This window comes from Peromyscus eremicus, chromosome 12 (assembly GCF_949786415.1).
Source record: "Peromyscus eremicus chromosome 12, PerEre_H2_v1, whole genome shotgun sequence".
NCBI lineage: Eukaryota > Metazoa > Chordata > Mammalia > Rodentia > Cricetidae > Peromyscus > Peromyscus eremicus.
The window spans coordinates 38165163-38178330 of NC_081428.1; the positions used below are offsets into that span (position 1 = coordinate 38165163).

A 13168-nucleotide genomic window follows, 5' to 3' on the forward strand; every position below is an offset into this window, starting at 1 on the left:
GAAAGAGTATATCAAAACCCGATGGAGTATTTTAAATAGAGAAGTAGTATAAATACTTCAAGGCGCTGGGGCATTCGCACCCCTCCTGACCAATTACCTTCTCTTTATTTAAGTTGTACCAAAAGTGTAGCATCCACGTGTACAACGAATCCCTGACTTCCATCGCCACAAACTCTCAGGTCTCTCTCTCAGGGCAAACGGTACAAGCGCAGGAACGACAGAGCACTGACAACCTAATGAAAACACACCCACGTGCTCAGGTCTTCTCCCGCGGCTGAAATTGAGCAGAGAAAAGTCGTCTTAGCATCAGTCCTTGCACTTTCGACACAGACTTCGCCGCCGCAATCCAAACCAAAACCCTTAAAGATATTTTAAAAAAAAAAAAAAAAAAAAAAAACGATCCCGGCGGATGATAAAGCTTTTGGTTCTGTGCCTTGGCTCGTTTCTATCACTTGGGGGGGCCTTTACTTTGTGTTTCCGGTTCGACGTGGAGCGGGCGCCCCGAACCCGTGTGGAAACGGCGACACCGGCTCCCGCGGCCGCGGGAGGGCGTGGTGTGCGTGACGTCATCTCCACCGGGCGCGGGCGACGGGCGCGTTCCCTGGTTGTGGGTCTCCGCGTGCTGGGGTCGCCGTCGCCGGCCGTGAGGCAGCGACAGAGAGCACAGCCGCCGGCGGCCCGTTTCCCCCGCTGCGGGTCAGCAGCTCGCGTCGGGTCCCACGGAGATGGCGGACGATCTGGGAGACGAGTGGTGGGAGAACCAGCCGGCCGCCGCCAGCAGCCCAGGTACCCGCTCGGCCCGCCTCCCACGCCGCCTCCTCCCCAGGGCCCCCCTCGCCTCCTCAGCCCCCCCTGCCCGCGTGGGGCCCTCGCGGGGGTCCGCCCGGACTTGGGGCGCCAGGCGCCGCGGGGGACACGGGTGGGAGAGCCTGTCGTCACAGGTGAAGCGAGAGTGACACGCACCCTCGTGGTCTGCCGGTGTGGAGGGAGGGGGGGTCCCTTCCCAGGCTCTCATTCTCTTTCTCTTTTACTTAACTTTGCCCTTGAAACGACGTTGAACCGTTTTTGTTTGGTTTTTTTTTTTTTTTTTTTTTGTGCAAAGAAGCCGTTTGGCATATGGTCACCGGTAGTTCCTGAGCTAGGTTCAGACTGGTGGAATTCAAATCCCAGGCTCTGCTGTCGCTGACACATTCTCCTTCTCATCATCTGTAAAAAGAAGTTATGCTAATATCTGTTCAGAGATTGTTATGAAGGTGAAATGGAGGTGGTTTAAAGTTGTACAGCCTGGTACAATGCTTGGCGCGCAGTATATGCCCAAAGTATTAATATAATGTGTTCTTTATAACATGTAGTTTGAGGCAACAAGGGTCTTCAATAAAGGTCATCTTTTAGAAGTCTGCTGTTTTACAGATAAGGAATGTGACCTAAAGATGTTCATTGGCAAGTTCAGTTACCTGGTTGGTGTCAGAAACAAAACTGTTTCCCAGAGCATTTAAGTAACTCCCCCGAAGTGGCCTTGAGCATTTCAAGTCCCATAAGACTGAACATGTAGTGACTACTGTTCTTGTTACGTCTCAAGTCACCCTCCAAAGTTCCAAGGTCTGCCTCTCTGTAGTTTTGAGGGTAAGCTCAAAGTTAGATTTCTGTTTATTTTGACCTCAGAACCATCACATGATAGACACTGATGGAGTTGACAGGTTTAGGAGATTTCTCAGTGTGAAACTGAAAAATCACAGCATGGATTTTGTGATTTGAGGGAAAAAGTCAAGTAGAGTGTCAGTCCAGTGGCATATGGGAGTCTGAATCCCAGGTGTGAGACTGGACTAGAGATATAGGAGAGCCAGCACCAAACTACAGTACCGAGAAACTAAGCGTAAAGCAAAGATGAGTAAAAATGGCTTGTTCTCAGTAATCTACAGCTCTCCACACCTTTTCAGGAGTGTTCTTCCTGTGATTCAGTAGCTCATTTTGAGTCTTGATGCCACCTCTAACCATACATGTAACAAGAAAACGGAGGTGTTCAGAAATATCAGGAGTCAGGGGGTAGTCATGCCACTTTTCATTTGTTGAGCTTTTACTGTGTGCTAAATCCTTTTACTTTCTTTCCTTCCTTCCTTTCTTTTTTGAGATGGAGCTTTCCTTCTGTAGCCCAGGCTAACCTTAAACTCTTAAGACAGGGTTTCTCTGTGTAGCTTTGTGCCTTTCCTGAAACTCACTCTGTAGCCCAGGCTGGCCTTGAACTCACAGAGATCTGCCTGGCTCTGCCTCCCGAGTGCTGGGATTAAAGGCGTGCGCCACCACTGCCCAGCTAACCTTAAACTCTTAATTCTCCTGCCTCAGCCTACCTTTAATGTCATGTGATTGGTATGGTCACTTTATGAATGCTAGCATATTTTCAAGTCTACTAAGAAGTAGTTACTGTTTTCTTATTTTTATACACAAGGAAGCAGGAGCACTGAGATGCTTGCTTAGCTTGGGCTTCTCTTGTTGAGTGAGGTAGCTCCCATTCATATTCAGATGAGCTGAAGTCAGTCTGTGCACCTATGTTTCTTTTGATGGTTATTCTTATGATCAAAGGTAGGATCTCATCTCTAAGCAAACAAATCATTATTGATTTTAAAAGGTACATAATTTATATGCATTATACACATTATCAAACTGTTGACTGGCCGTCTGATTTTATTCAGAGATAAAAATAAGCAGTTTTGCCGTTATGCTTTGAGAAACATCTTTTTGTCTGTAATTGAGATGTAGTTCTCATATGTGATTTGTGCTCAAAGCTCAAACAGCTGGATGACTTCTGAAGAATTTGTTGTTTAATATCAAAATCAAGTGTAAGTGGTGTAATTCTGCTTTGTCTCCACACTTCCATATTTCAGTTCCCACAACCCATCAATTTCACAGAAGCTTGATAGGATATTGATGTATTTGTTCCCTTAACTTCTCACATCTCCAGGTCCTGTTGTGTCTCCTGCCCGAAGTTACCCCGGGTCTTTCTCTGCATTTCCCCCCATTGACGTATAAACTGTTGTTCTAATTTGTATTAACCACTGTAGTAAGTTCAAAATAGAGGTTCCAGCATCAGTTTTTGTCCCTCAGCTGCCAGAGAAGTCAGATCAGAAACTGGGTTAGATCTCCACAAGCGCTCTCTGCACACAGTAAATCTCATTACTGTGGCTAGTTATTTTCCAGACCTGCTAGTCCCCACTGTTGACAGCGGCTCAACAACACTGGCCTTCCTTTATCGCTCCATAGGCTCCATTCCTTTCGTCTCAGGATCTTGTAATAGTTGTTCCGTGCTGTCCTTCTGATTTTAGTGACGAGCTCTTAACATAGGAACTTGGTTCAGACCTTCGTGTGAAGCGGCTCCTGGTTAGCCTGGAACGTGCCGTGGCTGCTCTTCTGATGGGCAGGTCCTCTAGCAATGTCTGTCGCTTGTCTTGGTAAATCACTGTCTGCTGGCACTGGATGTTAGCTCCATGGTAGCTTTTCCTCATCCTTTGCTTTCTCCTTGAGGCTTGGAGTAGTGATTTTGTTCCTAGAAGGCATTCATTTAGTCTTTAGTAGTAAACTAATTAATGTTGTAGCCATATCCTGTCTGGAGGCTTATGCCTCTGAAGATGCTCTATTGCATGGAAGACTTGCCAAAATCCTATGCCTTATGGTAGTGTCTAACTATCCTTTATTAAATGTATTTTATTATTGTTTAAGCCAAGATTTTAATATGTAGCCCAGTCTGCTGGCCTGAAATCTGAAATCTCCCTGCTTTGACCTCCTGACTGCTAGGATTAGAAGTACTCACTATCATGCTCACCTGGATTTAGTGTTATCAATTGTGTTGTAAAGGGGACAATAAATAGACTCCTGCTTTGTAAATGAGACTGTAACTCATACAGGTGACAGCTTCTGACCTAAAGTGAATGCAATGATTCTTTCTGTTAGTGACTGCTGAGATGAGCATGGTGAGTATTCTTCAAATCGTGTTGCTTTATTGATGCAAGTTTCCTCTGGAATGACTTGGTGGGGGAACATAGGATCTCTAAATGAATAGCTAAGGTTGTTGTTTGTTTTGTTATTTACCTTTTTTCTCACCAAAGTTAGACTGCTATGGTATAATTTAGTATATAGGCATTGTGCATATTGTGAACCGTTGTCTGTGCTATACAATTCAGGCTTGGAATATTCCTGTAGATGTTGGCAGTACCCACAGAGAACCAACTCAGAGCACAGTGTTTTCATGATTATTTATTGAGGTCAGCCCTATTTTTGACACAGAATTGGAGGGGACACCATCAGTTTACATTATTGGATATATGTATTGGTGTGTTTAATACATATAACATGACAGAATGTTTAAGGGCAAAATTCAGGATGGATTTTTAAACACAAGGGGGAGGAAAGAAAAAGAGGCTACATTGTCAGTCATGTTCTGTACTTGAAAACTTCTATTGAAAACTTCTAGATGAACCTGCAAACAACCTAGGAGACTTTTAGAATTCCCACAATTCTTACAAATGTTAAAACAAATGGTTCTTGACAACAGCTTAGGAAAGTTGGAAAGTACAGGTGTGCGTATCTTTCTCCAGATCATACATTCCCTGATATAATTTTGCTAATTTTGCTAAGTATCCACGCGTTTCCTGAAAAATACCCCTCATAAATTCGGAAGACCTTTCATTTCCTTAATATTATTAATTTCATTAATAATAATGCATAACATTGTTCTGTACTACAAAATCATAGAGGTTTTTGTATTGGTTTTGGCTTTGTTTTGAGAAAGGTTTTCACTATCTAGCCCAGGTTGGCCTTGAATTAGAAATCCTACTGCCTTGAGCTAGACTTTTTTTGCTTCAGCTTGCCCGTTGCTGATATTATAGGCTTGTGTCATTCTGCCCTGCTTTTGACCTGTTCTGGATCTAATGATTTGTCATTGAATACTTCAGTGTTATATACATTTTTCTAAACATTTCATGAACATCTTGCAATGTAGTTTTCTCATTTCATTAGCTTTCATAGAATGCTGGATTGAATTCTAGGATTGCAAGTGTTGCTTTTAGAAATTAGATGATGGTAGTGTGGTTAAATGTTCTGTTCCTGGGTTCCTTGCTAGTCTAGTTTGTTTTTTGTTTGTTTGTTTGTTTGTTTGTTTTTTTTGTGTGTGTGTGTATTTATTTATTTAGCAGGAGTCTACCAAGTTTTGCAGATCCAGTCATTTTTAAACTACTCAACTTTGGTATTTTAGTGTAATAGTAGACAAATATGTAAACAAATGAGTGTAACTTGTTCTAATAAAACTTTATAAACAATGAAATTTGAGTTTTATGTAATTTTCTTATCATAAAATAGTTTTGTTTTGATTTTTTTCAACATTTATCATTATCACAATTATTCTTAGCCTTCCTGTCAAATGAGGTGAGATAATAGAATTTTGGCCTACCCAGCTTGAAGATGCTGCTTACATCCCAAACTCAGGGGATTATATATTTCTCTGGAAGAAATTTGAAATATATCCTAGAGAAAAGTGGTTTTTATTAGTTACCCTAGTATTCAGTCCACAGTTCTGTTAGATACTAGATGAATTACATTCTGATTAAAATTAGATAACATGATTTCAAAAAGTTCAAATAGTAAACCAGAGATCACCGAAGCAGAATAAACAAAGCACAAGTAGGACTCTTAACATAAAACTATCAGTTCTTAGAAGTTTCATTATTTTCCTTCACTTGGACTTTTATCTATTTCTTAAAATTTAATCACAGTTACTCTAGAATTGTAGGACATTTTCCTTTTGGAATTTAAAAACATTCTGACAATTTCACATATGTATATGGTGTATTTTGTCCATTTTTCACCCTCCTTACGTCTCTCACTCCCTTCTACTCCTGTTAAACACATTCTTTCCAGGGACCTCCCTCCCACTTCATGTAGGATAGCTTCTCTTATTTACTTTTCATTTTCCCCCTTCATAATGGCCCCATTTCTGTAGCGGGGTTATGCTGGGGTGGCAGGATTCTTTGTTTCACTTGCTTTATATGTCAAACACCATGCTGTTGACATCCAAGTCATACTTAGTTCTTAGTTGCATTGCCTGTTATGCCTCAGATATTGCTTGGAGTAAGCCTGTGTTGTAGTTGGTAATTCTTTGGTTAAAATGGAACATTTTGTGATGCTTTTATCTTAATGAGAGAACTTGATTACCATTTGGAGATGAATTGCTGCTGGTGATCATAGAAATGTCCATAATTATTTTGTATTTTTTCTTTTTAGTACTTTGAACAATATCTTCTCCTTTCTTTCCTTGCTCATGAATTTATGCCATCTTGATATAAAACATACTTGAGAGAGTACCGGTGTGGGAGAAAACAAGGTTAAAACCTTTAATATACAACATATTTTGTGTTCCTTTTCAAGATCAAACTTTCCTAGGCACTTTGTTTTTCTGAAACCATTAATAGTATATGTTATTTTTCCTATCAAAAATTCAATTTTATTTTATTCTTACGTGTGTGGGTGTTTTACCTGCAAGTATGTTTGTTCTCCATATGTGCAGTGTCCATGGAGGCTAGAAGAGGGTGTCGGATGACCTGTGACTGGAATTACAGATGGTTGTGAACTGCCTTGTGGGTGCTGGGAATCCTCCCAAAGAGCAACCAGTACTCTCTTAACAGTTGCTCCCGTGTGTGTGTGTGTGTGTGTGTGTGTGTGTGTGTGTGTGTGTGCGCGCGCGCGCGCTCTACTGAGAATTGAACCTGTGGCCTTGTGAATGCTAGGCAAGTGTTCTCTCTACCAGAGCTGTAGCCTCAGCACTTTTTTTTTTTTTTTTTTTTTTTTTTGAGACAATATAACAGCTCAGACTAGCCTCACACTCATGATCCTTTTTCTTTTGCCTCCTGCTTCTGCTCCAGCTTGGTAAGATTATAGGCATGTGCCCAGCTTGTTTTATGCTTCCTTTTGATCTATTTGGTTTTCACTGTAAGGATTCCAGTAGTTTATCTCTCCATTAGCATAATAAATGGTACCCAGGCATAACTGATTTTCCCATCCTACCATACTTCACTACCCATGTCTTGATTGAATGGCCTCTCTAGCTTATTCCTTATCCTGAATTTACTTAAGATGTTTTAAATACCTGCTTTATCTCAGGCATGCTGCTGTGCACCCTGTGGATGTGTCTTGCTTTTGGCGTCAGAGCTCCCTCCCCTTTATTCATAGTCTTTTCTATTCACTTATGGCTTTCCTTTAACTTTGGCTTTTGTTTCAGTCTCATAACTTGTCCTCCCCACAGTCTTCCGCTGCTACTTGCCTGGTGCTCTACACCATTCCTCTTTAACTAGCATAACTTAGTGCTGCCCACCTTCCTCCTCTTCCTCCTCTGCTTCCTCTTCCTGTCCCTCCCTCTCTTTCCCCCATTCCTCTCTTCATTAAATGGCCCCCTGGGGTGTTATATTGTGGCATCAGTGTATCCATTGAAATAGATTAGCCATGTGAGTGTGGGGAATGGAAGTTCTTTGCTTCTGCTTTGAGGCTCATTGTAGAAAGCTAGCTGAAGTGTAGTCCTCAGCCAGGAAGATTTCCTCCAGGCCCATGCCTCTAGTGTTCGGTGATGGGTCATAGAAATCATTGATACCCCCAACCCCTGGGGCTTTGTGAAGTTGTAAAATCTGTTTAGTCTAAAATGCCTCATCTTAAAAATGTCATTGCGCCAGTGTCCACACTGAATTATAATCACTCCTTTCTCTTGATTCAGTGACACAAGCTTGAATGAGATAGAACAGTGACTGCATGTTACTACTGCCAGGGTACTGTGTGCAGCCTGTAGATGACTGAATGCAGTATTCTGTAAATGTCATCCTGGTCTCCTGGGCCAAAGTGTTTGTTGAATCTGCTAATCTTTTTGTGTAACATTGAGGGAAGGGATGTGAATAAAGATGCCCTATGAAATGATAAATTATTGCTCTTTTTTTTTTAAGAACCAGAACAGTGATTTACATTTCCCTCTAAGATTTCTGTAGTAGTGACCATTGATTCTCATATGCTCTGATTAATATAGAAAGCCACAATGCTAATCTGAAGACTTTTTAATCTTACATGCAAAGCAATATTCTATAACTTAATCTTTAGGAGAGGAAATCTGCTATAAAAATAGTAGAGGAGGCTGAATGCTAGTAGTCAAGTATGTACACATCAGTGATTGTTGGTTGGCCACACTGAGGATGTAATCAGCTATTACTAATTTTGTTGTTTCTCTCTCCTTATAGCTAAGAATTACTACTTTTCTTTCTCATAGTCATAAAGATGATGGTTTTTAGACCTTAAAGTTTAGTTAATTAAAACTATGTCATTTGGTGGAAATCATCCTACTTTCACGAGTAAGTCAGGAATTCTTGCTAGTCCATTTTCTTATCCCATGTGATTATGCGATAAAGTTCTGTAGAATGAAAGATTGCTTCTTTGTTTACAAAAGGCTCTTGAGCTATAGTAGTGGATCGAGTCTTGTCCTGAGCTGATGCTGCAGTCCAGCTTTGAGTCAGGTTACAAATGCCATGAAGAATTGAGTGGTGTGCAGTTGTGAACTAGAGAGTGTGTATGTATACTCTAGAGAGAGTTGGAAAGTGTACATGCACTGCTTCTTTGGGCATGCTCTTCACCAGGTCCATCAACCTGTGAGCCATAGGACAGCATGCTGCTTCACCGTTTCCTGGAGAGGTGGCCATTCTTCTCTGGCCTTCCGTGATTGTAGCTTCTCGGATATTTCTGGAGATGAATCTTCAGTACATAGGTGTGACTTACCTTTTCCCTTCTATGTGGAGGAATGTGTTAGAGGTAACAGTTCTTATGATGTGTAATTTTTCACAGCCATTTTGGTGACTAGGCTTATCCACAGGTCCCAGGGCTGTTTTGCTGGAAAGTCTACTGATGCCTGTAGATTTGGGTTTAGGGATCCTTGTTGGAATTCTCTGCTTGCATACTCCTTTGATCTTGAATCAAACAACAGCAACAACAACAAAGACAAAAGGTAGTTATTATACAATGGAAGAAAATGGTCATTTTTAAAGGCATGTAGTTAGTTCAGAGGGTTTGACTTTGAAAGCAGTAGGTTCTGGGAATCTATCAGGTTGAAGTTAGTTTGAGAGGAAAATATTTCAGGAAAACATTCTGCAAACTCCTTTTGTATATGTGCTTTAATGATAGATAGTGGTAACCACAGAGGAAGCCCAATTCTTCTTGCTAATCCGTGTTGTGGAAATAAACAAGAGCAGTGTCCCCAATTATTGTCAGAGAGCTATGAGATTTCCAGAGAAAGATTTAAGTTTTGCTGCATCTAAGAGCTTCATGGGGAAAGTAGCATTTGACTGGACCTCAAGGATGCTGCTGTTGATTTTAAGATGAGAGAATGTTGTTGTTAATGTTCTTGGTTCAGGAAAACATCAAACACAGTTGAGAAATGGAGTGCTTCAATTAGATTGCGTATGAGAGGCTGCCACATAGGGGAGACTACCCATTCATCATAGGAACACGTATGAGAAAAGAGTGGATTGAGGTGGGAGATGGGATACATTGCAGAGGCAGAGTTGTCTACTATCTGCTTATCGGTTACTATGAGGGGCAATGTAAGAGGAGTCACATAGCCTGAGTGAGTGGTCTAGGTGAAGGAGTAGGTTATCAGAGAGTTAAATAGATTGCTAAGAACTATTATATTTTAATCTTTAAGGGAGAAAATGCTTCCTTAAAGAATGAGAAGAGTGAAAAAAAATGAGAATATTTAAGAGTATTTGTTGGCAGTCCAGGCAGTGGTGGTGCACGCCTTTAATCCCAGCAAAGGCAAGTGGATCTCTGTGAGTTAGAGGCCAGCCTGGTCTCCAAAGCAAGATCCAGGACAGAGAAACCTTGTCTCAAAAAGCAAAAAATTAAAATAATTAAAAAACAATAAAAGAGAATAGTTGCTGGCATATAGATGGGAAGTTTTCAACTAACCGTACATTTGTTATAGTCCAGTTGATTATTCTTCCTTATTGTTGTTGTTTGTTTAGTTTTTGTTGTTTGGTGGTGGTGGTGGTGGTGGTGGTGGTGGTGTGAAACGAGATCTCACTTCTAGGCTGGTGTGGAACTCACCGTGTGCCCCAGGCATGCTTTGAACTTGTAACAGTCTTTCTGCCAGAGTTGATTATTCTTTTCCACCCAGGGTACACCATTCTTTTCTTGTTTTGAGTGCATAAATGTAAATATTGTCAAATATCTTAAAAGTTTTTTGTATTCCTTTGTTGTAGATTTTTAACACTTTTTATGAGACCATCTTCTAATTATTCTTCATCCTTTAACATTTTTATTATGCTGATTCAGAACATTGAAGTTCCTTTGTGTATTTACATTTCTATTTACCTTAAAATATAGTATATATGTTTTTCATTTATTTCATTATCCCAAATATAGTCTGATATTATTGAGCTTTTTAACTCCTAAATCATTGAATATTTGATTTAAAAAGTATATCAGAATGAGTTAGAATTAAATTTAGTAGTCACAGTCACTTAAACACATAGCGCCATAAATAGAGTTTTCAAATAGAAATGTTGCATAGATTTGGCTTCCTTCAGTAAGGATAAACAATGTTGGAAATACACTTGTTTTTTGGTACATGTAGTCAGGTTTTCTGTACGTAGGTTAATATTCTTAGTATCTTTTTGTTATTAATCCTAAACATACCAGGTGAGGTGATAGTCCCATTCCATTCTCGTGTGTCCTACCTGTCATCTTGGCTTCATGGTTTCCTGTAACACTAACATATGCATCTACATTCTTCATGTTTTTGTTGTTTGTTTTTAAGAATACTAATAATAATAATAATCAGTGTCCAAATGATGTAGAGAGCAACTTGGCACTGTATATCAAGTACCATAAAACTCATCCCCTGTGACTTAGTCACTTTTTTCGTTAGACACCTTTTCTAGGAAGTAATCAAAGGAAGATAAAGATAGTTATTTTAGCATTAATTAAAATGAAAAAAGTGGACATAGAAAACAATTCTTAATAGTGGGGGTGTGGTAAATGAATTAGTGTATGATTACATAAAAACACTATGCTGTCGTTACAAGTCATTGAAGTTACAGGGAACTGCTTCCACAGCAATGTTAAGAAACTGGATTTAGCTCATGCACACTTTAAACACTTACATGTGAAGAGAAAGAACTGCAGATTCACAGTCCCTTGTGAAACACTGGGAGTCACGAGTAGTTGGACTGTCTTAATTTTGGGAACTTATTTGCATATCCACAGTGTGATCCACATCTAAACACAGAAGTCATTTATGTTTCCTGTGTACATTACACGAATAGAATGAATATAATTTTCTACACTATTTTTAGTGTAACTGTGTATTAGCCACTACATGTCATGTGAGGTCCTGTGTGGAACTGTCCACTTAAGACATTGTAGTGGCACTAAAAAAGTTAGGTTTATAGCATGTTCAATTTCAGATTAGGGATGCTTAACCTGTAGATGAAAATGCATCCATATTAGTGGTCTGCTCAGGTTAGTGATATTATAGGTGCTCTTTGTTAGTCCCAACATTTTCTAAAATCATACAATTAAAAGATGATATAGTAAACTATTAAGAGATGAAAAAGGAAAATTCTCAGTGATGAGGACATTTCTGTGATTATCACCTACTTCATCTAACCATGAACAACAAAAGCTGCAGTTGAAATCTGATTCAAGTAAATGGCACACCCAGATGTTATGGCAGAGCTAAAGAATTGTCTGGGAGTCGGGTCAGGGCAGGTATGTTTTTCATGAGCACCACAGGTCTCTGTCTGAATACCTACCTAACATCAAACACTGTAGTGGTGGAGCTTATAGGCAATACTGATAAGTGTTGGTGAAGAAGATTGGCTTGGGGTGGTGATAACTTGCAGGTTAGAAGAAGTTCACAGGTTAGGCTTTATTTGCTGATTTCACCACACAGTTTTTACCTCTAGATGGCAGCAAAGACTAGTTATTAGGACAATCCCTGAATTGTGTGCTGGGGGAGAGCATAATGGAATGATGCTGTTTGGGATTTTTTTTTTCTGGTATGAATTTCATACTTGGACTTGTTTCTGTAAACAAAGTATGGAGCTGTAAAATGTGTCATCCCTTGGATCATTTTTATAGAATGTTATGTCAAATAGCTCCAAGAAAGTTTCTTTCCAAATTTCGAGTGCATATTGCAAGAGAGATTTGTACACTGTGACTCTTTTAAGACCACACAGTGACTGTTCTACTCAAAAGCTCCTGGGTTTCATCAGAAAGCAGATGTCCGGGAGGGGGTTAAGCAAGTTGGAAAGTTCATTCATAAGAGAAAAAGATTTTTTTAATTTATTTGATATTTAACTCAGCATGAAGGGTGCTATTTGGGACAGATAACAAGTCTGAAGGATGTGTGGGTTCACTGAACAAAAGCTCTGTCTAGGAAGCAATAGAAAGAAAAGAAGTGTATTTGCGAGGTAAATTCATTACATTCTCAGAGTATTAGCTTATTTTGTCTGCAGCTTCTTAAAAAGAAACCCAGCAATCTCTAGGACTCCGTGTTTGCCACAATTCACTTAGATGGTGACCAAAAGAAGTGCAGGTGCATGTGATGTCTGAGTTTTGTTCAGTCTACATCTCTAGCCAGTTCCCTTATGAATGGTGTGTTATTTTCTGTCATCACAGAAAACAAGCCTCAGAAGACGTGTCGGATTATCAGACGATGAGGGAGCTAGCACGTCCTGCGTAGACAGCTGGAGTCGGAATGTTTCCTTTTTTCACAAGGAAATTAGTGCTTAAGTGCTTTGAACTTTTTGGTGATGTATTGGCAACATACTGTATGAGAAGGCAGTGTTCCTTCAGTATTGGGCTTGGTTCCAGAACTGCAAATGGCACTTACTCATGCCCTTAGTGATAGATACAGAGGACACTTCTAAAGACTTCAGCTCTGACTTGTCCTTGAGAAGTGGGAGATGAATTCAGAGCTTCCTGACTCCCCTGGGAACCCAGCTGTGGTATGCTTGGTCAAGGCTGTGTGTTTTCAAGATGACAGGTTTTTGTTGTTGTTTTAAGTTTCTTTTAATATTAGTGTTTATTAGGAGTGTGCATAAATGATTGTGATAGATGTAGTGATGAAAAAGAGGAAATGCTGAACCAGGAAAAA

At 40.1% G+C, this 13168-nt stretch overlaps 2 protein-coding genes across 4 annotated transcripts in view; one reads left to right on the top strand and one right to left on the bottom strand.

Moving 5' to 3' along the window:
- The first annotated feature begins 562 nt into the window (after nucleotides 1-562).
- Cmss1 (cms1 ribosomal small subunit homolog) overlaps nucleotides 563-13168 on the top strand; it is a 322789-nt gene continuing 310183 nt past the window's right edge. The window contains exon 1 of the mRNA XM_059277572.1: nucleotides 563-786. Within this exon, the coding sequence (XP_059133555.1) occupies nucleotides 726-786 (61 nt within the window). The 5' untranslated portion in view covers nucleotides 563-725. The remainder of the gene's footprint in view (nucleotides 787-13168) is intronic.
- The window catches only part of Filip1l (filamin A interacting protein 1 like), a 44583-nt gene continuing 39957 nt past the window's right edge, over nucleotides 8543-13168 (bottom strand). For all 3 annotated transcript variants that reach the window (XM_059277571.1, XM_059277568.1, XM_059277570.1), the window contains one exon: nucleotides 8543-8978. In XM_059277571.1, the coding sequence (XP_059133554.1) occupies nucleotides 8787-8978 (192 nt within the window). In that variant the 3' untranslated portion in view covers nucleotides 8543-8786. The remainder of the gene's footprint in view (nucleotides 8979-13168) is intronic.